The sequence below is a fragment of the Pleuronectes platessa genome, chromosome 24 (genome assembly GCF_947347685.1).
Source record: "Pleuronectes platessa chromosome 24, fPlePla1.1, whole genome shotgun sequence".
NCBI lineage: Eukaryota > Metazoa > Chordata > Actinopteri > Pleuronectiformes > Pleuronectidae > Pleuronectes > Pleuronectes platessa.
The window spans coordinates 5,359,781-5,386,811 of record NC_070649.1 but is presented as its reverse complement, the minus strand read 5'-3'; the positions used below and the strand labels follow the sequence as shown (position 1 = coordinate 5,386,811).

The 27,031-nt window shown below is 47.0% G+C and overlaps 3 protein-coding genes across 4 annotated transcripts in view; all 3 read left to right on the top strand.

Moving 5' to 3' along the window:
* Positions 1–661: 661 nt before the first annotated feature.
* adamts1 (ADAM metallopeptidase with thrombospondin type 1 motif, 1) lies at positions 662–6,500 on the top strand. Its single transcript, XM_053417461.1, has 8 exons — positions 662–1,656; positions 2,494–2,834; positions 2,919–3,051; positions 3,152–3,609; positions 3,698–3,884; positions 4,003–4,181; positions 4,399–4,574; positions 4,661–6,500. Exons 1-8 carry the CDS (start codon positions 1,041–1,043, stop codon positions 5,400–5,402), a joined length of 2,832 nt encoding a protein of 943 aa, XP_053273436.1. The 5' UTR covers positions 662–1,040; the 3' UTR covers positions 5,403–6,500.
* Positions 6,501–9,720: 3,220 nt separating this feature from the next.
* Positions 9,721–15,320, top strand: cyyr1 (cysteine/tyrosine-rich 1). The gene is given in 5 exon segments (XM_053417387.1): positions 9,721–10,101; positions 12,530–12,629; positions 13,517–13,677; positions 15,126–15,163; positions 15,165–15,320. Coding segments are annotated over 5 exon segments (486 nt in total). The 5' UTR covers positions 9,721–10,010; the 3' UTR covers positions 15,261–15,320.
* Positions 15,321–16,823: 1,503 nt separating this feature from the next.
* The window catches only part of appa (amyloid beta (A4) precursor protein a), a 31,304-nt gene continuing 21,096 nt past the window's right edge, over positions 16,824–27,031 (top strand). For both annotated transcript variants that reach the window (XM_053416917.1, XM_053416916.1), the window contains exon 1: positions 16,824–16,988. In XM_053416917.1, coding sequence (XP_053272892.1) covers positions 16,929–16,988 — 60 coding nt within the window. In that variant the 5' untranslated portion in view covers positions 16,824–16,928. The remainder of the gene's footprint in view (positions 16,989–27,031) is intronic.

Genomic DNA, 27,031 nt, shown 5'->3' with positions numbered 1-27,031 from the left:
TCTCTGCTCCCTCTCCCCGGGGAGCAGAGCTGCGGATCCCGGCCACGCACGGCGCGCCACAGCCGCCTTGGCACGGAGGAGCTGCGCGCGGCTACGGCCAGAACGATACGGTTACCGTCCCCAACCTGGTGCCATAGCGCTTCTCCTGTTGCAGAGACACAACGAACACTGCACCACATCAGCCCCGACTGCCCGTCCCCTTCATTTGTGTTGGAACAGGCTGAAGTTTAATAAACGCACGAAGCTCAGTGACTTAGAAATCAGAGCTCGGCCCCAGCGCCAGAGCTGGAGGTTCAGTTTTTATTTGGGCCACTTACATAAATTAATAGAGTAATATAAGTTCAGTAATAATCCTCGTGTGTGTGTGTGTGTGTGTGTGTGTGTGTGTGTGTGTGTATGTGTATGTGTGTGTGTGTGTGTGTGTGTGTGTGTGTGTGTGTGTGTGTGTGTGTGTGTGTATGTGTGTGTGTTTGTGAACATCCTGTAACAGACAAGCACAGAATTTGAAAAAAAGAAGGAGTCCCTCTGCCAAAACCTCTGTATACTCACCATGATTGATTATTATGGCAACGCTGGTGCGTTTTCATTGCGCACGGGATTTGGCCCCTCTCACATCAAAGGGCCCTCAGGAAAGGGGTGGTCCCAGGGCAGGGGGATATATAGGAGGGACCGGCTCTGTTGGAGAGCAGTGAACAGACTACACGGGCCACAGAGCAAGAGCCTGCCCCGAACTCAGAGAAGAGCAGAGCTGAAACGGAGACATCTGCTGAAGAGGGAGAGAGACTCTGTTGGAATTTACTGCTGAGACGCAGCTTCTGCTTTCTAATCAACGGGCTTTTTGCAACAAGTCAGAGCTGCACGTAACTTTAAATGAGTTTTGCACTGGATTTTGATCCTTCTGTAGATTTTTGTACGCGTGGGGACAATTTTGTGGAAGTTCCAAGACTTTGGGTTTTGTAGCTTATAGTGGAAAAAGCTTTTTAAAGGATTTACTTCTTTATCAGTTTCTCTTACCACTTGTCGGATTTCACAGTTTAATTATGTGGTTTTTACGCGTTTCCATTGGTTTAATTTTGTGCGTCGGCGCGGCGCACAGCGCCTGGGAGGAGAGTACCGTGGTGCCGGTCAGACTAGACCCCGCGGCCCGGTCGGAGAGCGAATCCGAACCGTGGCGGACTCTATCCGCGGAGGAGAAGGAGAAGGAGGCGGAGACGAGGGTGTACCGGTTGGACGTATTTGGCATTGAGCTGATCTTGCAGCTAGAACCCGACCAGACCTTCTTGGCACCGGGTTTTGTCTTCCACATTGTGGGCAGTCCCGAGTCCGAACCGACCCAGGAGCCCAAGAGCGGAGCCGAGCCGGGCTGCTTCTTCTCGGGGACGGTGAACGGAGAGGAGATGTCCGCCGCTGCCCTCAACCTGTGCCAGGGGCTCAGGGGCGGATTCTACTTCCAGGGCGAAGAGTACTTCATCCAGCCCCTCAACTCCAGCGGCTTCCTGGGCACCGAGGAGGATGTCCACACGATCCGCCGGAGAGGTCGGGCAGCTTTGGCGGAGGAGGGGAGCTCCAAGTGCGGGGTGAACGAGGACGAGGCGCGGGTGCCAAAGAATCTTGAGAAAGAGGCGAAGAAAGGAGCCGCTAACGCAGAGCAGACAGGTGAGGCTGCAGAAACACTATGCGCATTTTACGCACTGTTATCGCACACAGCAGAAATTCTCAGACCTGCAAACTTAAAAGTAACCAAGGGAGCAACGAGGAAAGTGATATAATATCTATTTATAATGTCGTTAATCTTTTTATCGACTTGTACGCAAACATTTGGAGAAAGTAGTTCATCAGTTTTGCTGCTGTCATCTGGAGACGTTCGTGTGCCAGAGTGCGCAGCGTGCGTAATGGACTCAGCTACCTTTTTTTGACAGCGCGCTGGCGATGAGAAGGGGAGGGGAGGAGAGGAAGGGGGAGAGAAGGAGAAAGGGAGGGAGGGGAGTGCTTCTACTGGGGGAAAGAGAGGGAGGAGTGACGGAGGAAGGGGAGGGGGAGCGGCGGGGTTGGAGCCAGCCAGAGCCCGGCGGTGCTGAGACGTGTGAACGCGCCTCCTGGTACTACGCGCACCGGCAGGAGCTTTTTTTTCCCTTCTCCAGAAAGGATTTTCTCCCTTCGTCCTTTTTCTTCCCACCCGCAAAAAACTTTCCACCACATAAGGTCAAATTAGGAATGTGGACCCCGAGGAGGAGGAGCCGCCGGTGGTGTGAAGCTGAGTCAAGGCCGCCAGGCTCCCGCAGGCACATCCGCAGCTCACTGGAGCCTGGACGAGTACTAATGATTAGCTGCTATTTAGAACACAGGCAGAGTTTAGCTGAGCTCAGACTGCTCCAGATAAACATCACTGTCAAAAATAACAAGTGCAGTAAAGTTTGGATCCACACACACTGTTTACCCGCGTGACCTTTGAACCCACCTTTGGTTTGACCTCTTGTAAATCTCTCCCCTCAGCAAACCACAGGACCCGGCGCTTCGTCTCCACCCCTCGCTACCTGGAGATCATGCTGGTGGCCGACCAGTCCATGGCCGAGTTCCACGGCGCCGGCCTCAAACCCTACCTGCTGACAATCATGGCAGTGGCCTCCCGGCTCTACCGCCACCCGAGCATCCACAACTCCATCAGCCTGGCGGTGGTGAAGCTGCTGGTGGTGTACGAGGAGGAGCGGGGGCCTCAGGTGTCTTCCAACGCTGCCATGACCCTCCGCAACTTCTGCCAGTGGCAACGGCAGCACAACCCGCCGAGCGACCGCCACCCAGAGCACTACGACACCGCTGTGCTCTTCACTAGAACAGTAAGTTGGCTTCGTATAAAGTACATGAGGAGAGAAGAGTAAGAAAAACAGAATTCAAGACTTTAACCCTCCCTGTCTCCTCAGGATCTGTGTGGTGCCCACTCCTGTGACACCCTGGGCATGGCGGACGTTGGCACCGTGTGTGACCCTGACCGAAGCTGCTCCATTATCGAGGACGACGGTCTTCAGGCAGCATTTACCGTGGCACACGAGCTGGGTAAGAACAAAAGAGTCAAATTACATGTACGTGTTCTAGTTTTTCTGAAATTACAGGGCAGGGGTACTTAAGTTGTTGTTGTTTCATCTCTGTCCTCCAGGCCACGTCTTCAACATGCCTCACGACGATGCCCAGCTCTGCTCCGGGGTCAACGGCGCCCACTGGGGCTCCCACATGATGGCCTCCACGCTGTCCAACCTGGACCAGCAGCAGCCGTGGTCCCCCTGCTCCGCCCTCATGGTCACCACCTTCCTGGACAACGGCCATGGCCAGTGCCTGCTGGACAAGCCGGTCAAGCCCCAGCCGCTCCCCCTGCCCCTCCCCGGGACGGTGTACGACGCCGACCACCAGTGCCGGCTCACCTTCGGCGACGACTCCCAGCACTGCCCGGACCTGAGCACCACGTGCGCGGCTCTCTGGTGCACGGTGACCACATCCAACGGTTTGCTGGTGTGTCAGACCAAGAACTTCCCCTGGGCTGATGGAACGTCATGTGGGTACGACAGCTACTGCCTGGCCGGACAGTGTCTCACCAAGAGCCAAGCCGCTAAACACCAGGTAGGGAGCCGATCACAATCAGTCTGCTTTACTTGCTGTTAGAAAAATCAATGTTTGGGTCTAATCATTACGTCCTTGGTGGTTTCAGACTCCTGTCAACGGCGGCTGGGGTTTGTGGGGCCCCTGGGGCGACTGCTCTCGGACCTGCGGTGGAGGAGTGCAGTATTCATTCCGCTCCTGTGACAACCCTCTGCCCAAGAACGGGGGAAAATACTGTGAGGGCAAGAGGATCCAGTACCGCTCCTGTAGCACGGAGACCTGCCCCGAGAACAACGGTGAGAAACTCTAGTTATCACAAAGAAAAACATGGATAAGTTTGTGTCCTAAAAAGGGCAGGAAATAATAACATCAAATATAATCTAAATCTAAATCTGATTTCCTTTCCTCCCTCAGGTCTGTCTTTCCGCGAGGAGCAGTGTCTGGCCCACAACGACATGTCGGCCCAAGTGTCTCTGGGGTCGGGGGAGGGGGTTGAGTGGGTGCCTAAGTACGCTGGCGTCTCCCCCAAAGACCGGTGCAAGCTGATGTGCCGCGCCAAGGGGACCGGATACTTCCTTGTCCTCAAATCCAAGGTGAGGGTTGTTTTATTTTGATTCTTCTCTTTTAGAATTGTGTCTGAAAATCTCATGAAAGTCTATTTACGTGTCGAGCTGCAAAATACAGGATCAGCTTTGTAATTTGTTTCAGCCTTGAAGCTGCAGCCGTGCTTCACCTTCTGACTCAGACTCTTATGTAACACCAGCACTAGACATAACTCTGTTTCCTTCTGTGTCTCTCTGCTGCTCCCAGGTGGCCGACGGCACACCATGCAGCCCAGACTCCACCTCAGTCTGTGTCCAGGGTCAGTGTGTGAAGGCCGGATGTGATCGCGTCATCGGCTCCAGCCGGCGCTTCGACAAGTGCGGCGTGTGCGGCGGAGACGGCTCCACCTGCAAGAAGGAGTCCGGCTCTCTGGACCGTGCCAGGTAAACATCTGACCACCTCAAACAGTGAAGCTTCATAACACACATGTCACGTGACCTTGTTTGACGACCTCGTGTCCTTGTTGCAGGCCCGGTTACCAGGATGTTGTCACCATCCCCGCTGGCGCCACCCACCTGGACGTGAAGCAACGCGCCCCAGGCAATGGTCGTCACGATAACAGCTACCTGGCAGTGCGTCGCTTGGATGGAACCTATCTGCTCAATGGCGATTACAAACTGATGACCATGGAGACAGACATCGCACTGCGGGGGTCCCTGCTGCACTACAGTGGCTCCTCCACCACCCTGGAGCGCCTCCGCAGCTTCGCCCCGCTCCCCGAGCCCCTCGTCATTCAGGTGCTGTCGGTTGGAGAGGCCCCGAGGCCCCGGGTGAAGTACAGCTACTTCGCCCCAAGACCCAACAATGCAGCTTCAGGCTCGAACAACAACGCAGGCCGCCGCCATTCCATCAACGCCATCCGAGAGGTGGGAGGAGCCGAGTGGAGCCTGAGGGAGTGGGGTGCATGCTCCCAGACCTGTGGAGGAGGAACGCAGCAGAGGGAGGTGGTGTGTCTGGACTCTCAGGGTCGTACCTCCAGAGACTGCCCGGAGGAGCTGCGCCCCTTAGCCTCGCGGTCCTGCGCCTCCCAGCTCTGCCCCTCCTGGCTCCTCGGAGAGTGGTCCCTGTGCTCCAAGGCCTGTGGCCGAGGCTTCCGCAAACGCCAGCTGCGCTGCATCGGCCACGACGGGCGCACGCTCACCCACGACAGCTGTGACCCCAAGAGCCGGCCGCGACCCCTGCTGGAGCTGTGCAATCAGGGAGCCTGTTAAGGACTGCTTCATAAATCTGACCTCCCGTCGTCCACCCAGCCTCGAGAGAACAATCAGATCTTCACCGCCTCCTCTCCCCCTAAAGATCTAAAGAGGCCAATGAATGTTTACATCCAGAGTGCTGCGGGTTTTCATGGGTTCAGGACGTCCACCAGTCCCACGCGTCAACGACTGTAACTGACAGTTTATACCCAATTCCCCCCCCCCCCACTCCAATCTGGGGCCAGACGTTGAACCACGGGGGCAAAGGCTGACGACAGCTTGGCTGCGTGTCGGCCCCTCAGCACATTCCTGATTTCCTAAAGAAGAAGAGCATGCTGCTTACCGTGCCAATGTCATGCTTGTGTGTGAGTGTGTGTCTGCAACCGAATGTTTGTGAGAGTGTGTGTGTCTCAATTTTTTTATGCATGTAAATAGTGTTTGTCCAAGCTGGGCTGGACAGACACACGAGGCTGTGGGAGGTTCTAGCAGAGTATATAAAGAATCTTATGAAAGAGAGTAGATCCTATTCTACTTGCTCACCCCATCAGGTATGGAAACTGAGATCAGCTTCGTAGTCGTAGTGTTTATGTTCAAACACTTTTATTTATCACAAACCTGTAGCACTTCAGCTTTCTTGTTGCCAGTGGCACATTTCCTTTGAACACCTGGTTGCCTTTAAATGCCTCAGTGCACCGTCCTTCAGCCATATCTCTCCCTCGCAACCTTCAATGAGGGAACTCTTAAAAGACCAAAGAAGAGTGTGTGTGTGTGTGAGTGTGTGTGTGTGAGAGAGACAGAGAGAGAGAGCATGAGAACAGTGTGTGTGGAGACCTAAAGAGGGACTTGTCTCCTGCTACTACTTCATAAGGAAGTCTCTCCTGCCTTCTGCGAAGGCCCTTTGTTTTTTTTCTATCAAGTTTTCTCTTTTTGTACAGAATATCCAAACATTATTTATTTTTGTACAGCCTGTTAAATATAATCATGTGGCTTTTTTAATATTATTTTTTATTTGTTATTGAGATCACAGAAGGAAGTAGAATATATAGAGTATTTATACAGTGTTATATATATATATGGTCCTAGGTTCATGAATAAAGTATCACATTGACTTGTGCAGCTCATGTCTCCAGAGTGTTTTTTAATGATGGATGGAACTTTACCCCCCACACTTTCCCGATACTGCCCCCCCCCGGTCCTCTTCAGGTGAAGCCGATCCTCACACATGTAGCATTACCAGCCCATGCATATGTATAGTGAAGCCTCTTGTCCCAGGGGGCGCTGTTAGACAATACTTTAAGAATTATTCAGGAGATAAAATTTACTTAATGTACTAGAAATACATTTGTTGTAATTCAGGTTTAGTCCACCAGATGAGACTGTTGTCAACACATTATTCCACAGTACATTGCAGGTATGTTGGGTGTGCCATTAATCTTATAATTTGGGCCTTTTTTATAAAGTCTTTGTACATTTTTCTTGATTGGATGAAAAAGAAGTACGGCTGAGATTGTAATAATAATTTGCGTCTCACCAAATCATCAATACCAATAAACAACTGCCATACTTATATATACACTTATTTATATAACAAATTTCCTCTAAACCAAACTAGTTATACCCTTTACATTAAACCTGAGAATAACCCTTAGAAATGAATCTAAAGAATTACCATTAGAAACAATCCTTGGAAATAAACCTGAGAAACATCCCTTGAACTAAACCTCCATCCTCTTCTCTTTCTTATTATCATGTTTTAATTATACAGTTCTCTGTATCCAGGGACTTTCTGTGCCCTAGCTGGGACCAGACACTGCTGTACGTCAGCACTGCTGTTTAAAACAACTCAGCCCCGGGTGGCACTTCCCGTCGGGCTCCGAGGAAGATGGTCCCCTGCCTTGCTGGCTCCCATGCAGAGCAAAGGAAATCATTATCCTGTAATTATAGATGGTTAAGAAGAAAATTGGCCATCTCCGTAATCTGTATAATAGCATAATGTGCCACCAGGACTGTAGGCCTAAACAACCGGTGGCGGTAAAGATGTATATGCTTCATGTTCTGTTTGAAAAATCCAAATCAGTGAGGAGGAATATGTGGCATTAATGTGTCCACTTGTAATGAAACATGTTTTCTACCTGTTTTTTTGTTCATGTCTCAGAATCACATCATTTAAATAAGAAGAAACATCTGGAAGGCATCATGAATCACTGCAGCTCCATGTGGGTGGCATTTCAGAGAGCTCAATTATCCGCATCCTTTTGCCACCCTCGCTCGGCCACAAGAGTTTGTTTAGATTATGTTCAATTTGATCCAGTTGTCAAAAAGAAAACGTCTCTGAAGTTTCGTCGGATCCGTGCAGAGAAACACAGTGACTGTGGTTTCAAAGAAAAAGCATAAATATCTCTAAATATCATCCTGAGTTGCATTAATCTTCCATATTTTTCTTCCAGTCTCCACTTATTGTGCTACAGTGAGCTTTAGTTCATGTTTACAGCCATTCAGGGACTGTTTCTAAAGTATGATTCCTTTCTTTAACGATCACATTTATGGGTTCGCACAAGTGGCGTTTTGGATTTAAGTGTTCCCAGCTCTGAGGGAGGTGTGTGTGTGGGGGGTTGTGGTTGCTCAGCCCCTGCCCCCTTCTGTCCTGGAGCCAATGTTAATTGAGTTTTTTTTTTATCTCACATGTTTACGGACAAAGACACTGTGCCCTGAAGGGTCCCATTAGTGCCCCTCACTGTGATGTAATCAAGGCCCCTGGTCCGGACTCTTTCCGCTCCATCTGTACAGCAGGGTGACGTCCCCTGGGCCGGAGCCAGAGGGCCCAACTCAGATCTGGGCCCCAGACTTACTGTGGTGCAATTTGATTGGATTTGCGAAAGAATATTAAAACAAAGGTTTTAATCAAAACTTTTACCCACCAATACGTCTGCATAGACAAGATCCAAGGTTCTTCTCTGCAAGATCAGGACTTTCCATTTTTGGTCAGTCTTCTCCCTGGCGTGTGATGAAGCTGTTGCAACAAGGTTTGCATTTGACAGAAAAAAGTATAGTAATATAATAATTAAATTAAAGCTCATTTTCTCCTGCTACTTAGTCTATAGGGTTTTTATATTATGTTTTATTTACATTGTATATATTGGTTTATTTTTGTCCTGCACTGATTGCTGGTTGTACATCAAATTGCCCTTGAAGGATAATAAAGATTTTCTTCTATGGACAACTTTAGTTAATCACAAGCTGCACAAACCAAGCAAGAGCAGCAGAGGAACCCAGCAGCCAGCAGGGGGCAGCCTCAGGACATCACATGGAAACAAGAAGCAGCAAAGATCCAGGGATTTGTTGTTGTTGTAGATACGTGCAGTAGTGAGGCCTCACCTTCTCTGTGCATGAAGTGGAAGTCCACCTGAGAAGCTAAACTTGAACGAGGACTTCTAGAGGGGAAAAGAGAGACAGCTAACCTTCAAAGTAAAAGGTTTGACTTGACTAATGAGTAATGCGTGACCCTCCTTGTGCTAGTTGATGGGAACAATATGTCATTTATTTGATCACCGAATATAAACTAGAAGGTTTTACATGATTTTTTTACATAATTCATTTTCTGAATTATATTCAATTAAATGTAATTTAAACACTGTGATTCTTGTAAGGCGTCAAAGCCAAGGCTGGAAACTACTGGGTTATTCTCTAACAATAGGTTTTTAAAGCATGTTAAATCATCCAGTATCTAAAATCCAAAAATATTAAAGTAACTTTTAAGTAAGGCTGTCAAATGTAGTAAAGTAGAAAATACAATGGTTTTCTCTGAAATGTGTATTAAAAGCAGCATAGACACAGACACACACACACAGACACACACACACACACACACAATAATTTGTCCATCTTCTTCCTGTGCTTAGTTTCTCATGCTATCCATTATTATACATTCTATAGGCTTTTAATGATGGTCAAAGACACTTAACTAGGGTTACCAGATAAAAGCATATAACTATGAATGTAAAATACACATCATAGTCACACTGAAATAAACACATCAATTATTTTTAGGTAAGATATGAATAAAGGCGATGAGAAGAGTTTGTGTTGATCTATTTTTTTAAGAGAGTAAGAAGATAATTTGTCTGGCATATATAGGCCTTAGTTTAATCTTATTTTGAAAGACACCCAAGTTTCCCACTGTGGCTGACTTCATACCTCTCTTGCCCTCCCCCCTCTCTCTCTCTTTCTCTCTCTCTCTCTCTCTCCCTGGGTGTCAGCTCAACAGGGAAATTTGAGCAAATGGGTGACGGCGGGGGGAGGGGGAGAGGAGACAGCGCTCAGACCAGCCAGTCAGTGGGCGGTGAGGGGGGAGACGCAGCAGAATTACGCACAGCGCACACGTGGAGGAACAAACGGAGCCTTGCTGCCGGGACGACAAACACCGACACATCCTCCACAAGTCTCCGGCAGTAGTTCCCCCTCGGCTGCATTTCTTTCGAGTGAGCAGGGGTGAGACACTATGCAGCTCGCAGAGTCCCTCAGGTGACGGCCGGAGCAGGACGCACAGGGAGAGACGCGCTTTTTTTAGGGGGTTCCTCCTAACAGAAATCCAGGAGTGCGAGAGCGCACGGGGAGAGAGGGAGGCTCATGGAGAACCTCTGGAGGAGGAGGAGGACGCAGCAGCAGGAGCGCAGATGGAGATGGCTGAGCAACTCGCTGCTGCTTTGCTTTTTCACCGGTGAGTTTCTAAAACCCACTTTTACGCACCAGCATGTCACCAATGTGCGTTTTGATTTAGGCTCAAATGGTTCCTCTTCAGGTTGAGTTGATGATGGGGCTGCTCCAGCTCCAGGAAAGTGTCGTGGGAAACATATTCAAAGTCTTTGATTGGGTTAGGATTTTGGGAACTATTTTAAACATGATGCACAGCCAAAAGTCCTGTAAACTTTTAAAAGACCTCAGACCTCCTTTGAACCAAAGCCTGGTCCTAATGAGGCTGAACTTTCATTTCTGAGGTCCTGGTTAAGGTTAGAGGTCAGATGTGAATTGGGGGGGGGGGGGGTTTGGTGGTCCACAATAAATAGAAGTCAATGCATTTTGAGCCTGGACCTTTTTGGGCTGATCCTGGCTTCTGAGGGTTGTGAGGGTTTAGACCTGCTACATAGGGTTTAAAGGGTTACAATTAGGGTAAGGTTGGGGTTAAATCACTACAAGTGTTCGTCATGCAAGATAAAAAGTCTGAGAATACAACAAATTTAACAAATTGAATATTAAAATATAAAGATAAATATACAGGGAAGGGAAAATGAAGGAACTCCTAGAGGCACTGGCAGGGTTAGGGTTGGGATTAAAACCAAAGTGTCTCACTCAGATAGAAGTAAAAGTGTGTGTGTGTGTGTGTGTGTGTGTGTGTGTGTGTGTGTGTGTGTGTGTGTGTGTGTGTGTGTGTGTGTGGTGGGTGAAGGACATGATGCCATTGTCTCCGAGCGTGTGGAGAGACAGGAGCCAGGACCTCTGAGGACCACCCAGCGAGTCGGCTGATGGGACCTCCCCACAGTCATTTACATGGAAATCTCACAGCTCTTTAAACAGGGATGTTGTGTTAAATTAGATAAAATTTGAAAAAAGAAAAGAAGGTGGGTGGACTGTGACCTCCTGTCAATGAGGAAACATCCATCAGAACTTGTTTCGCCCACAGAACAGCAGGTTTTCCTCGTATAACATTATTTCCTACCTGGAAATGTGCACATAAGCCTCCGGGCGCTGTGTGAGCGATGGCTGAGAGAAAGCAGACACACACTCATATATACGCTGAAGCACAGAGCTTGTTTTCATTGCAGCGTCCTCCTTCATTTGAGCTGTGCTGGATTGTGAAAGACACAGAATCTCCCAAGAGGGAAGCAGGAGGAGGGGGGGGGGTTGAGAAGACTTCAGAGGAGACGGCCTTGTGTCGTGCACGGCGGCAGGTTGGGACGAGTACACGCAGAGGCACAGCTGTGTGTACAATGCTTTTGAATGTAGAAGGGCTGGGGGCGGGGGGGGGGCACATTGAACACAAGCATGTTACAGACCGTGCAAATGCCACGTCTGTTCCTATAGCAGGAATAAGCAGGTCGGGTGGAAAATGATCGTGCTGGATCATGAGTCGCTGCCGAGCTGCGGTGGTAAATGTCAGATCTTAAATCATCTTAATTTGGCCCCACGTGTAGAACATGGCAGTCGCACTGTGGCTCGTTCCAAAGGCTTCCCCCTCACACGAGTCAGCATTCAATCGCTGGAACACAGAGGGGTTTTCAAGCATCAGCTCTCAATGTCTCCTTGTCCTTGGAATCTGTAGTAAACACTGTACCCTACACTACCCACAATGCAAATCTGCCCATGCAAAACATCCAGGTGGCGGTTAAGACGATTTGGCTTCACTTTTGGGCCGGCAGTCGTGTCATCCATCTTTATATACCTTCTATAGATCTGAGACAGATGCTTTCCTTGTAAACTCTGCAGTCAACTTTGTGTCTTTACTGATTTTCATCCTTGATTTATTCTCTAAATACACCAGGTCCATGCTGAGATAGAATATATCCGAAGTAGCGTACATTTTTTTTAACATATTATATCGTCCGACTTGAAAGAGCAAGTCACTTCTGGCAACGTGGTCCAAACTCATTATCGTCCTCAGCAGAGGTGCTAAGTTTCCGGGCTGCGTCACAGATCATTAACCGGTCGGACTGAGCCACAGTGTTGGATTCAGCTGCTCCGCCATGTGGGCCGCGTCTCTCCTCAGTCATGGGAAAAATAAATCATGCATGTGCACTGTGGCAACGGCTGCTTTCTGCTGAGTAGCATTATATCATATATTACACAGTAAGTGAATTTGAGAAGGGGAGAATATCCTTTGTGTCTTTTAGGGAACACATTCCCTTTTTCCTGTTCCTATCCAAACTTCCGGATCTGACTGATTTAGTATTATTGGTTTATGTAATATTGATTCTTTTTTTGTAATAAAAGATGAGATCATCCCAGACATCTTTTTATTTCCTCATCTGTTCAAATGACCTTCCTGTCTGTATTCTATCTGCCAGACCCCGGGGAGAATTTCTGGTCCCACAGTTAAAAACCTCTGTGCATAAGCAGATTGTCATGAGTGTGTGTGGATGTGTGTGTTGCAGGTGGCACCGAGGCCCAGTGTGAGGGCTGCATAGAGTACTGCTGCAATGGATCGCCGCCCTTCTGCTGCTCCTACTACGCCTACGTGGGGGACGTCCTCTCGTAAGTCCACGCACAGCTATTAGAGACATTTTAAACAATGTATTACACCTGACCGATGATTTTAGGGTATTTACCAGTCTTGGTCTGTTTTTGAAAAGCCTTGACGTAAGATAAGCTCTGACAAACAGAAGTTGCTGACTCGAGCAGCGACCGGGTGCAACAGGGTCAAACAGCTGAGATTCCAGGCTCACTACAGAGATCTGTTATAGACTCGGGCTACAAGAACCTCATTTAAGTGTTTTGACGTCAAACGATTTGTGATTCTCTGTCGGAATAAAAGTCCAACATGAGCTTTGAGTTTAAAACTGCTAAAAAAATAAATCAGAGGGAGTGTGGTTCTAATCTTTTAGTAAAATTAGGTGATGCTAGTCTTTGGACAAAATGCTGACACGTTCAGTTGATTGATCTGCACTCACCTATAGCTTCGGTCTGTAACTCACACACCAGCTGTCTTTTTCTGTGACTCATCAGAAGATCTGACCCTCTGACCTCTTCCTGACTGGACTCGGCCCAGCTGCTCTCACACTTTCACCTTTTCCTAAGGAGAAAAGTGGTCACAGTAATAATGATCTTTGTGTTCAAGTAGAACATCTACACTGATGTTCTTCTTGACAATTCTTGGACCACTTGTAAAAAGAAGGTTTTGGAAAGGGCCGGGTGGATCTCACTAATGCCTACGACCAAGATGCAGCCAATCTGTTAATCCTGCATGTTCTTCTGCAGAGCAACGCCACACACATCACACACTGAGTTGCATCAGATGATGCAGTCCATCTCCATGGCAGCAACTTATTATCGGCAGCATCTCTGATGGAGACAGCTGCCGCCTCTCACACTCGACTGGGTGGCTCACTGGTTGTGTGTCTGTGTGTGTGTGTGTGTTCCAGGGGCACTGCCATCTCCGGTATCGTCTTCGGCGTGGTGTTCTTGATGGGGGCGGTGGCGGCCTTGTTCCTGTGTGTGTGTATGTGCATGAAGAATGGGCGGGGCGCCCGGGTCGGCGTGTTCCGAACCTCCTTCATCAACACTGTGTCCCAGGGGTATCCAGGTGGGTCCACAATGCACACACACACACACACACACACACACACACACACACACACACACAGACACAGACACACAACCTTCGAATAGTACGACTTTATGGTACCTTTTTGTTTTACACTTGCACTTTTTGGAGAAGGGCCAGAGAGAAAAAAAGGGAGATTTCGATAATAAAGTCATGATATTACAAGAATAAATTTGTGATATTACAAGATCAGAGTTTATATAGTTTGAAGTGTAAGAAAAGTATTTATTAGTGGCTTTATGAGGACTGACGTTCATATCACATTACACAAACCTCAGGCTGCCAGAAAGGGAAAGAAAAGAGCTGATCTGCCAAACAAAGAAGGAGGAAGAGAAAAAGACAGAATAGGTGTAAGGTGTCCACCTTGGCCTCGCCACTGTAACGTGAGCTCTGATCATGAAACCACCAACCTCCCACTTTAGCACATCCTCTGCTTTTCTCAATCAAACCACAACACTGTGTCCCTATCTCCCTCTCAGGTGCTTTGCCTGCACATCAGAGTTTGTACTCTGTGACTCTCTCCAGCCCGGGGAATTCAGTTTCCTTTTTCTTTCGGGACCTCATCATTTATTTATCACGTTTCATTCTCCTCGGTGTATCGTGCCACGCTGGACCGCTGCTCTCCGCTCTGCCATGCAGCTCCGATCATGTTGCATAAACATGCTGGAACATACAAAGCGCCGCAGCGTGGCTGAATGTGTGTGTGCAGCTACAGTGGTATGAATTATTCTGCATCCTGACACCAGATGTGAGGGGCTGGTGTGCAGTTATTTCCCTGCTCCATCACTGCCAAGACGTATAATCTGTATTTCTTTAGGATTTTAGTTGATTTTGGGCGTAGTGCGTACATTGTTTATTTGTTTTATTTAAATATCGGCGCCTTTAATAAGAGAAAATATAGATTAAGCTGCGTTTTCTTGCGAAATATCTAATTTTAGCTTCATAAAATATTAAAATCTGCATTTAAAATGTTAAAACAAAGCTTCTCCTTTAAAATAGTCTGGGAGTTATAATTAATAATAAATGTAGATATAAATGTGTGTTTCCGCTGATGAACCGTCAGTTTGAAGTGACTTCACTCCTCATTGCCTTCATCTCTGCTCCCGTGATGTCTCGGTGAATAATGCAGTTGTCCTGGTGACGCGGATGCTTTGTGGTCGACTCACTTTCTCCTTGGTGCCGTGTTTTTTGCCCCCCCTTTTTAGTGTTAGTTATTTCAAGTCCCTGCCCCTGGAGAGTGAAGTTCCACCGTTCAGCCATAAGAGGGTGTAACTTTACTTTCGTACTCCTCAATGAAATTGGGGCAAGTATCCTGAGCTCAGATGGGCCTCAGTCCCTCTCTGAACGCACCGAAGAGCATGTGAGCGTTGTGATTATGGAAAGAATAAATGCCTGTGACCTAATTTTTGTATTTCTCGTCCTCTCAGGTCCTCCACCTCCGTATACCTACGACTACGAAATGTACCCCCCCCTCGCTGCACCCACCGCCTTACACCCCGACTCAGCCTCGACCGTCCAATTGCTCCCCTCCTCCTCCATACACCGGCTGCACTCGCAAGTAAATCCCCACCCCCCCCCATCCCCCGCTGCACAGATTGTCCACGGGAGCGGCTGAAGAGAAACTCCGGTGGCCTGGAAGATGTCCGTGCACCTCTGGCCTCTAAAGACATTTCTAATTAAAACAAATAAAAGAGAGGCCCAGTGCAAGTTTTGTTTAGCAGGAGTCTGGACCAATGATTGGGAAGGGGGAGGGGGGGTAAATAATAATTTCAAAAGCTGTGGGTCAGGATGCTCAAAGAAGGCGCAGCCATGTGCAGGTCCTGATAACCGTTAGCAGCCCTGCTAGCCGGCGGCCGGTACCCCCCCCCCCCCCCCCCCCCCGCTAATAACCAATATCCTTATCCGTCCCCGCCTGTGCACATCAAAGGCACTGTGGCGCTTTGATGAAGGTGAAGACCACTTTTTGTCGGCGTGGACGGGGAAGCGCACATCACTGGAGTACAGAGTTCACTTCAGGAGACAATGCAGTTTAAAATAAACTTTTCTTCAAATCTCAGCGACTGAGATGGAAGCTGGTGATTAAAGCCGTGTTTAACAAGTCTGGTCCGGACTTGAACATAATGCACAGCAACACTGACCTTAACGGCACAGACATGGGTTATTATCTTACTTGAAACAATGTGAGTGGTGAACTGGGGTCAGATTGTGCTCAGTCTGAACCAAAAATGGAATGTGAAACAATATATACATTTCGTTTTATGCTTTTGCAGGACTTGAGATAAATGTGAAGCCTTCATTTGAAATGCAGTCGTAGGTTAGTTGTGATGTTGTGTAGGAGAGAAGCTGCTTGAAGCTGTGTGTGTGTGAACGTCCGAGTGGGAGCCTCCGGACTTTCTGCAGACTCTCAGGCGGGAGAAAGTCCTCTCCCGATTCTCTGGCCTTCCTCCAGAGGTCGTGTAGAAGTGGAGGACTGTGAATGATGGACTTTGAATCACGTGTCGGGTGAAATGATTTCAAGTGTTACAGCTGTGTTGTAAATTAAAGAAGTCAATAAAAAGTGACCTTTTTTATTATTATGGTGAGTCTTTATTCAACTATGTGTGTGTACACTGAAAAAATAAACATAGAAATTACGTTTTTTTTCTCCAAATTAAAGCTATTTGTGTTTATATAACTTGTTGATTTTAATTTAGAAATAGTGTTATTTCAAATAATACAGATTTATATATATGGATATTAAATATGATTACTTACATTTACAAATTGTAAGTGTGTGTGTGCTAGTTTGGTGTGTGACTCTCTCCCTCTGTGTGTATATGTGTCTCTGTGTGTTTGTCTCTCTTTCTTTGTGTATTTGTGTGTCTGTGTCTCTCTCTCCCTCCTGTGTGTATATGTATCACTCTCTTTGTGTATTTGTCTCTCTCTCTCACTCTGTGTATATGTGTTTATCTCTATGTGTCTGTGTCTCTCTCTTGCTTTGTGTATTTGTGTGTGTCTCCTCTGTATGTGTGTCTCTCCCCCTCCCTCCCTCTCTCTCCCTGTGTGAGTGCAGTCAGGTGACCCGGCTCCCAGCAGCTGTGTAGCCTCGCTCTCTCTCTCCATCACCAGACATCGTGAGTCTCCGGCGCCGAACGCACACACACACACGCGCTCCGCTCCTCCGCCCCGACGCTAACCTCACACCGCTCGGCGAAACACTGCCCGCAGGAGCGCCGTGTCCGCGGACCAACATGTGGGACCGAGTCGCTCTACTGCTGCTGACCGTGGTGGCCACGGCCCCGGCTGCCGAGGTAAGGAAACACCGCGTCCGGGAGCTTGTTGCAGGATTTCAGCGTTCTCCACCATATTGTGGCTGTCAGCCCGGTGAAGCTAGCTACTGTTAGCTGCTGCTGCACCGGAAGCGGAGCGCCTGTCCCTTTCAGGACACAGGCACGGAATATGTTTTAGCGTGAGATCATTAAAAACCTGGGCTGTCAATATCATATAGAATCACCATAAAATCGTACTTAACAAATGATACAAATTACGCATGGCGTTTGACGTATTTATCGGCTGGTTCTGTGCGAATTTTCCATGCAGCAAATTCAGTTAAATAACGATATTTATATCAAAATGACGCATGTAATAGCTAAATTAGATATTTTTGATAATGCTAACAGGTTTTGTTTCGCACATGTTATCATATTAAGTGTGTTGGAATAGAAACTACGCCTTTTTGTGTGCTTCTAGTTTTACTGTGAAGGTTTCAAGCGGAAGTGTGAGTGATTGGCACTGATTGTGAACACGGGTATTTGTTAACCAGAGGATAAACGCTTTTTTAGCCCGATATTGAGGGACAAATGTATTTGGTTCGTTTATATAGAGTCGCTTTATACGCAATTTATCCCGGGATAAGGATAAATAACGCGTATTTCAATCCAAATACGCAGTTTCGTGTCTCTGTCCGCGTCCTGTCTCCGGTTAAAAGCCTGTAGCTGCTGATTTATCGACACTATGCAACAATAGAAACAACGTCTGACTCCATTTTCTCAATCTGTTGCTATAATCTAACATTGTGTCTTTGCGTTACAAACAAACGTCGCTTTTCTCTCTTTCGAAAGGTGTTACAAACAAGTTCGGTTCGTCAACAAATGGCGAGAAACACGCTGCGCAAATGTTGCTTAAACGCCACCCCTGATGTCGTTGTTGGTGTTGTTGTTGTGATCATGTTGAATAATGGACAATATTGTGTTATTTTCCATATCCCGAGGGCTCGATTTGAGGGAGTGGGCGTGTTTTTCTTTATTCGGGGAACGACAATAAGTCCGTTGTTCTCTCGCGATGACGCCATGTTCTGATCCAAGCGTTATAAAATGAGACTAGAACCCGAAACGTCCGCTCGAATCCAGGATTATTACTGACGCTCTCCCACATATTTCAGTCAAACGGGAGAGAATGGAGCAGTAAGATGGCGGCGGTGCACTGCAGCATTTACAGAGGGGTCGTGGAAAACCTGGAGCTTTTGACTCCCATTGTTTCCTCCTGTGCTCCTTTCGTATCCGTTTTATAATCCAGAGTCACACCGGTAGCAATGTGAATCAGATTCGCTTTAATAATGTCTGGACAGCGGATCTAGTCTCTTTATAATCAGCCCTCATGCATATGTTTTAAGGCTCGTGTGTTTCTTTGTGAACATGCACTGCAAAAAAAAATGTGTTTTTCAACATGGCATTTTGTTCATTTGATCGTGTTCTATAAATGTGAAAATTCCCACACACTTTTCTTCAATTTCAACCTTTTTCCAGCGTCGACTCATAAAAACTGTCACATCATCCTTATTATCGTTATGTAATTTTATCAATTCCGTGATCCAATTAAGCTTTAGGGCCCGTCCCAATTCACCACTTGGCCCTTACCCTTCGTTTTCTCTCGTGGTCGTAAAGGGTTGTTCCATTTATCTGTGTGATATTGGGGTCGTGGCTGTCTAACCCCTTAAACCGCAGTGTATTCAAGACCCCCCCCCCCCCCCCCCCCCCCTCCCTAAAAACAAAGTGCTAGACGGAAATCCCAGAATGCTTTACTAATGGACGAGTCAATAGACATGGGGACCCGCTTAGCTTTTACTGTCCTTTGTAATCAAAGGAGATTTCCCTCATATTTTAAAACGGCTCATTCCGCTAATTTCACTTTGCTGTAGTTGGATATTATTTACAGTGTCGGGAGATGGATTACACATTCCTGTGGCCACCAGTAGCCACACTGTTTCAGAGCCGGACCTGGGATATTGTCTTTATGATCTCTTGTTCAAACGATTATAGCTTAAAGGGGTTTTATAAAACAGTAAAATGGGGTCAAACTGAGGTAACTCTCCTCCGTTTAGGCCTCTTGTTTCACCTGCTTCAGTCAGATGTAGCAGGTGAAATGTGGGGTGAGCTGACCTTCATTTTTTCCTGCTAGCAGCCTATCATCAGTTCAGTTGTAATGAACAGTTTGGGCTCCTCATCAAGCAAACCGCTTGCTTTGTTCACAATCTGTTGCTTACTTTGCTTAAGTCAATCTTCCCCCTTTGAGTCCTGCGTTTACATTATCAGAGGTTCCAGTGATGAAATGTGGTCGAAGAAGTTGTTTAAAATGTGAGGGATGATATCTGCCAGATTAAATCAGACTCGAAAATGAGATGTTGCAAGTTTTTGATCTTGTTTGGGCTTGTTTATAGCCTTCATTATCGCCCCATGAAAACACACACACACACACACACACACTCTTCTAAACACACAACTCGGGGAAGCTGCTTTTCCTGATGGGCCCGCCCTTGAACACGCAGGCCGTGGTGTGGAGCGTGGGAGTTGGATGCCAGCCTTTGTGTGTTTGTAAATCCTTGGGAAATGGCCCTTGGACGGGTGCAAGCAGTCTGTTTGTGTGCATACTGCAGTTTTTCAGCCTGGGGCGGACCAGCCTTCGCCCCTTATTAGTGGGGCCCTAATGCCATTATGCCTGTTGGCACTGCCAGTGTTCCTCTCTCTCTCTGGCACCTTCTCTGCTGCTCACGTCGCAGTTCAGATTTATGGAAGGAGAACCCCGACACTCGTATATCTCTGATTGCTTTTTATTGCAACTTCTTTCCCCAGCCTCACTTCTACTTTGGCTTCAGTTTGTCATTTGCCTCTCAACAACCTCCACAGACAGACAGAAGTTTGTGCATAGTCCCCGCCAAAGTGAAAACTCGATAAATAATTAGTAGCTCGACGGAGAAGCACAGGCAATTATTTTACTGATATGAAGGACAAAAATCAATGGTTCTAGGGTCGACTATATGAATATTTACTGGTTTCTTGGATAGTAAATTTAATAGGTTTGGATTTTGCCAGGTGGTTTGACAAAAATATGCTGTTTGGAATCTGGGAATATGTAAATGCACACTTGCTGTCTTTTAATAGAGCAAATGATTTCTCAGTCCATTTATAAAATAATCGGTGAAATAATCCATACAGAATATTGTCATTAGTTGCAGTCAGTTGACAAAAAGACTATTATATATGTAATTTTAAAACATGAAAAACTGCCCATTATTCGGGTTTCAGATAGTCCTGCTCTGTCTGTGGTTGTCTCTTGGTAAACCCTGAATATTGTCATGCTTCAGGACAGGATGTCCTCTTCATAATGATTTGTTTTTTAATCCCTCATGTCCATCTGATGTTGCAAAGATTGCCTATAAAAATTCCTCGTCTGACCGGCGCACATTGTCCATCCTGGCTGTGTCAACAACAACAATGACACTGCAGCGCCCCAATTAATGTCCCCCCTGCATACCCCTCTGTCTGTCCCGGAGAAAAGAATTCCTGACCTTTTGATACTGTTGTTTCTATTGTACCGGTGCCTGGAAATGGGAGGACGCTGATGTGCTTGCTGTGTTTTGGAGCTGCCTGTCCGTCGCTTCTCTGGCCAACTGACGTGGTGTGAATCAGCTGTTTATGAACACTTTTAAATGTCAATCTTTGCCTCCTCTCTGCATCCTAACTTTAATCATTTCTGTCGTTATTCTCACAGCCCCAAGCCTCCGTTGTGTGGTCAGGTTTTCCCAGTGAAAGGTGGTTTTCATTTCTTCATAGGAATTTGTTCGGACTGATTCCAGAGGTAACAGACCAGTGTGGAGCTTAAAGGCCTCCTTTGTGCAGTGCAACCTGCCTTCTGAATGAAACACTATGAATATGGGAAGGAACAATGGCTCTTATAGATCCAACAAGCTTCTAATAGTATCAGAAGAAATCGGGTGACAGACATGTTGTTGAAGGAGATGTCGCTGAACTTTCCCACTCAACCGCAGGAAGCCTGCTGGTCGGTGAGGAAGGTCTGCAGGTGTTACAGTGTGGACCCTGGGTTCGGACAAAAATTGAGAAGATATTCGGGCTCGGATCAGGTTCCTAAACAGAAAACAGAAGGCATATCAGTCTGGGGTGGGGCCCGGCTAGTTTTCTCTCGGGTTCATACAGTAAATGGCGAGGCTCTACTTGATGACATCAGTATAGGTGCCATCTTCGTTGGCAAGACATAATGTTTCTCTGAGGGCTTGTAAGTCAGTCGTCCAGTTGAAAACCCTCCTCTTCATCTTTCTCACCTCATCCTCTTTATGACTGGCTCATAATTACCAGTAATGGGAGCAAACGTGGAAACACAACCCCAGCTTTATTACCGGCTCATCTTCAGGCAACACAACACTCTCCCTCCCACTCCCCACATTAGAGCTACTCTCCCACCAGGCAGCACCATTCATCACCACCGCGCTCTTGTTTCAGATGGTAAATATCAGCAGTGCGCCACCGAAAACGCTCCTCGCGTCACCGCTGCTGAGTCAGCAGGCGTTGATACAGAATCTGAATAATCAGCCGGGAAACAAGTCGCCCTGATCCACGCAAATTACTCAGCAGCAGCCGCATTGAGTTCATCCAGCTTTCACTTCATCAGCGAGGAAGCTCCAGACACACACAACCTCCATCTGAAAGCCATGTTTCTGCTGTGGCTTAGCAAGGCATCAATGCTGCATTGCTTTTTTTGGCACATCTACATTATAAGTGGCATGTGTCACTGGCATGGTGTGTTGTCCTGTATATGTGTGGGTGAGACTGATTTCCCACTGGCCATTACAGGCTTATACAATCAAGTTCTAACCATGGAATTGCTTTCTAGTGTACCATCAGTTTCTGTTCTCACCTCTAGGCTCTTGTTAAAATGGAGAGGAGCCCACTCTCAGCTTTGTGCCAGGAAGGGTAGTTTGACATTTACTCTGGATCCCGATCATTAAAAGACTCAGTGTAGAGATACTTCCTGGAAGCCGGCAGCATACGACACATCTGGTGCTACTGTCCTGCTGCAAAATGGGTTTGAAAATGCATCACCTGAAAATGTACAGAGGAGAATGAATCAGTTGCTTCGTACATTTTGTGGAATCCCATGTGAGGATACAGCAGGAAAATGATCTCTCTAGAGTGTTCTGGTAGTGTTGTGGCTCAGATCCAGAGAGTATAGTCACACCATCCCAGCTTTAGAGATATAAAGTCATATAGTATCTGTCCATCACACCTACGTATCAAAAAAGTGTGAAAGAATAAATTAATCAAATATTCACAGGTTTATTAACTGAATTTTAAAATGAAGAGACATGTCACATGTATTTAGTGAAACATTTATTGCATCTCCACACTTGGATACGACAAACCCAAACTGTTAACAAACACAATCTTTCCACAACTCTTTATTTCCTCGAACAACAAAGGAGATCTCTCTTGCTTCCAGTTTTCAACACTTTTTCAATAAAAGGACATATTTATGGATGAAGGTACTCTGAAATCACGCCTCAGCGCATCTTTGATTTTCGTGAAGGTTGCTGACTCATTATTTTAAAGACGGAGAAGAAGTGAATTATCGCCACCTCTATAAACTCCAAAATACCCACGGGGGTCTTTGTTTTTCCAAGGTTCTATTCCTCCGCTCGCAGAAATGATCTCATCCCCTCGTCCCCTCGTCCCCTCTCTCCTCTTTTCCAGTGTCTGCACCCGTCCTCCCAGGTGTTCAGGGTTGCCATAGCACAGTGGAGTCGTCCCCTGGTGACCGGTACTTGGACTATAATTAGGGCCGCTGTGTGTTATTGCCGTCGTCCTTCTCACCCTCCTCAGACCCATTAGAAGAATTTCTCACTCTTGCTTCTTTTTTCCTTTTTCCTGAAAGGCGGTGCCGTCCGTTCAGTATGTTACTGATGTGCTTCCTGCCCTCGGCTTGAGATTCACAGTTCAGGGGGTTTATGAAACTAGTACCTCTTTTGAGTCGGGCGACACTCCATCAGTTGTGGGTGACAAGTCCTCTTGGAGTGTGAAATTGCACTGCTTGTCGGAAATGCCAAAATCTGTGTGTGTGCGTGTAGCCTGTGTGGTGTCGGCGGGCTGCAAACGAGACTAGAGATTTCCGAGTGCTCCTGACTGTCTCCTGCTATTTCTGTCTCCTTTTCCTGTTTGGTCTTCACAATAATAGAAGACTTCCTGTGTTTGTTCGACAGAAGCGATGCAGTATAATGTGCGTACAGGAAACAACCTCGTGTTTGAAGTGACTTTGCGGAAATTCCATTTGGGATTTGTAAAATTGTAATTTCCCATCGTGCCGCTCTGATATTAATCATCATCACTAAGTATTATATCAAGAGTTTTAATTCCAGCCATTTAACATATAATTAAATTAAAGTTGAAGGAGGGAGAAACAGGATTCCTTTCAGGATAGGAACGTTCCGCTGGTGATTGTGTTTATCGTGTGTGGACGTCGTTGCTCGTATAACAACTAATGATGATTCCAGTTACACACACCCATCAGCCCCAGGGCCCTGATTCACAAAGACTTGTTATAACAACTCTGATGAGGGATGACCTCAACTCACAATCAGCCATGAGGCAGTTTTGCAGCATTAAACATGGTTACTGGGCTTCTGGTTAATTTCAACATCGTTTGAGTTAAATCGGCGAAGAAAATAGTTGCACTCAGATTAATCAGCGCCATTGCTCTTCAATTGCTGCTGAAGAAACACATTAGGAAAAACATTTATTTTTGTGTTTTTCCAGCGTCTGACACAGAAATCCTGAAAAACTTGCCTTGATGGAATCCAGCTGTGATAAGCCGATGCTGTTGCAGTCCCAGCACATTAAAACTGGACTTTAATGGGATATTTAGAGTCTGGAATCTGAATATGGGTCATTATTACGAAAAGGTGGAGATCCCTGTCTGCAGCACGCAGCCGCCACTGGTTTTAATGATTCAGGATGTTGATGCATCTTTCACTTTGGGCACAAACAAAATCCTTGTTAGCATATTTTTGGGAGAGATTACGACGAGATTTGCATAATTTCAGATCTGAGTAGCCCCTGTTCAGGGTGTGACTGCTGAGTGTACCTTCAGTCCTTGGGTCCGGTGTGTGTGTGTCTGTGTGCGTCTGTGCATAGGAGATCACAGCTCCATCTGTGTATGCTGGCGGTCGAGTGCAGAGTTATTCCCAGCTGGATACCAGTGAAGTCAGAGCCACGTTAGCATGCTGGTGCAGAACGAGTCGACCGTTGCACTGGGTGAATTTTTATAGGTGCACTGTCAGCTGTACGAGCAGAGCACACACACACGCACACATACACACACACACACTAACCTGATGATGAAATTCCTTCTCCCAGATGACTTGGGTAATGGTGTTGCCTCAGGTTGCCACAGCGATGACACAGGGAGGTTTATGACAGGCGGGTCTCCAGGGGACGAGAGCAGCCTCCGTATCCAGGGTGATAATAATGGAGGCAACCACGAGTCCCAACTTCACGTCCTGGCAAATGAAGACGGCAGCAGTCGAGACCTCCTTTCTCCTCTCACACCCTTTAGATCAAATTTTAAACAGATCAGTCTCAGATGCTAATTCCCAGGGAGCCACCAGACACAAGGATTTAATCACATTGAATATGAATGAAGATGAAACTTACATATTCTCCTCACATAGGCAATGGGAACTTGTGAAGATGAGTGAAAACTGACGAGACGGCGTGAAGGAGGAAACGTTTCATTGTGTCGGTTTGACCTTTTTAAGCACATACAAGTCAGGAAAATCAATATTGATCCCAGACCGACTTGGATCTATTGATTTAAGAAACGCCTGAATGAGGTCGATGCGGCGCCTCTCGAGGTGCTCGGGTTTCATCATAACCTGAGCTTCTGTTTTGCCCCAGAACTTAAAAAAAATAAAGTTTCTGTAAAGAAGACGTTCTGTCTGGTCTTTATATTCTGGTCTGTAATTGAACTTCTGGCTGGCTGGGAGTGTTAGGGGAAGGCAAGAGGGTCTGGCTGCCCTGTAATCAGGGAATCACCCTATACCCACGGGATCTGCTTCCCAAACATCCAGTGCAGATAATATTACACACACAACAGAGTGGGATAGCGTTGCACACACACTAACACCCTGGTTACACTAGTTCCTCTGCGTTTGGGCCTCTTTTTCACACATTTTGTTTTGGCATGTGGGAAACGAGCATGCACCAGAAGAACTACAACATATAAATATAAACAACAGATATTTTGTAGAACGAAGGTCGTGTGGGAACTGGGGAAAAATATCCATTCCAAAAATATCTGCAGTGCTGTAGACGAGGCCAAGGTCCAGTCAAAGACGATTTAAGAGTTTTAAGTAACGCCTGCTTATTCAGCGTGCACGTGCGAGAGGGTTGAGCATCTCTTGTCCCCTCGCCAGCCTTATCCAATTCTGCCGTAGCACATCCTCTCAAGCTAAGCACACAAATTCCCACAGCCGTGCACCTCGTAAACAACTCGCACTCACTCGTACGTCAGCTCGATTCCACCACAACTGATTGATGAATGGCCCAATGGGAAGCCACCTAAGATTACTGTATCACGTAACGCATTATCCCACTCGTAAACATCTACAGGCTGCCAAGGAGAGCACGATGGAGCTCTTATTCTTTGCACTGTGTCGCACTCGCAGGACTTTCCTTTTCATTCCAGTCTCTGCAGTGATTGTGTGTCTCGGCCATTGTGAACCATCTGCAACACTCGGTTGACATTGTCTTGCGTGTGATACAGTATGTTCCAGCCAGGACAATAACGCCTTGTCTTGTTATAGCTCCTGGTTTGGACACAGCCAAAGATCCCTGTGAGAGATGTGTCCTCCAGAGAGAGAGAGAGAGAGAGAGAGAGAGAGAGAGTGTGCGTGTGTGGAGCTCTTGCGACACAGCTTGCTCTCCAGGGAGTTTCCCCCTGGGGACAAGAGCTGATCTAAGGCACCCCCCCCCCCCCCGCCTTTACCCAACTTCCCATGGCAGGCCTGGGCCACTCAGATAAGACTGTACAATTAATAGCACCGCAGGACCAGCACCCACAGGGGCACTTCAAAGATTGTCTGTGTGTGTGTGTGCACGTTTTGTGTTTGTGTCAGGAATACATTCAGTCCGTTTCTCTGCCTCTGTGACTGAGAAGATACATGACGCGTGTGTGTGGGTGTGTGTTCATGTATGTACTTGCAGGGTGTGTGTGTGTGATGTAGTAATTCTTGTTCTGACATCCCCCTCCATTTACAAGTAATTGGTAATAAACCTCTCCCTGCGTTTTTAGTGCTGCTGATCACATCTCTGAACGGAGCAGCCTCGCTCACACATATCACTGCATTTTACACAATCACTTTGAGATGGGGAGTGGTTGGGCAATTTGCAGGGAGAGAAGAGTTATTATGTCTTTGAGAGTCACACACAAGTGGAGAGCCGTGCAGCTGCGTGGATTGATGAGGATGCTCGTTCCTCGGAGAGTCGAGGTTGCACCTAATTTATGTGTTCCGCCATAGTCGAGAAAGTCAGGAGAGGTGATTCAGACACAGATTCATAATTTATTCTTTACAACTTGAGCTTTATTCCTATCACTTTATATTAAATAGTATCCCCAAAATAGGTTTTATAATCAATGAATGGACCTCTCATTCCAGCTCTAATCTATCCCACATGGGATCCCAACAAGACCTAATTTGTGAGGAATGAACCTTTAAGGCAGAACATGTGATATTAGACGTACGGCAGTGATTCCATCTGTGAAAATGGGTCACCTGTCCGAGATGAGACGTGTGATTTGAATAGCGACGTAACAAGATCACTCACACACACAAACGCACACAGAGGACGGATCAGGCAAACGGCTGCAGCGAGCGCGCCGTCCTCTTCATGAACCATCTTGGTGCGGGAAACCACTTTATGGAATTGCAGCTGCACATAATCTCACTTCAATCGCTTTACTGCTGCAAACTTGTATGTTATTGCGTTGCATTATGAGATTGTCGCTCGGC

Coding starts and splice junctions, on each gene's coding strand:
- adamts1 (XM_053417461.1), top strand. CDS start 1,041: ATGTGGTTTTTACGCGTTTCCATTGGTTTAATTTTGTGCGTCGGCGCG. Junction 2,835..2,918: donor CTGTGCTCTTCACTAGAACA/GTAAGTTGGCTT, acceptor CTGTCTCCTCAG/GATCTGTGTGGTGCCCACTC. Junction 3,885..4,002: donor GACCTGCCCCGAGAACAACG/GTGAGAAACTCT, acceptor TTCCTCCCTCAG/GTCTGTCTTTCCGCGAGGAG.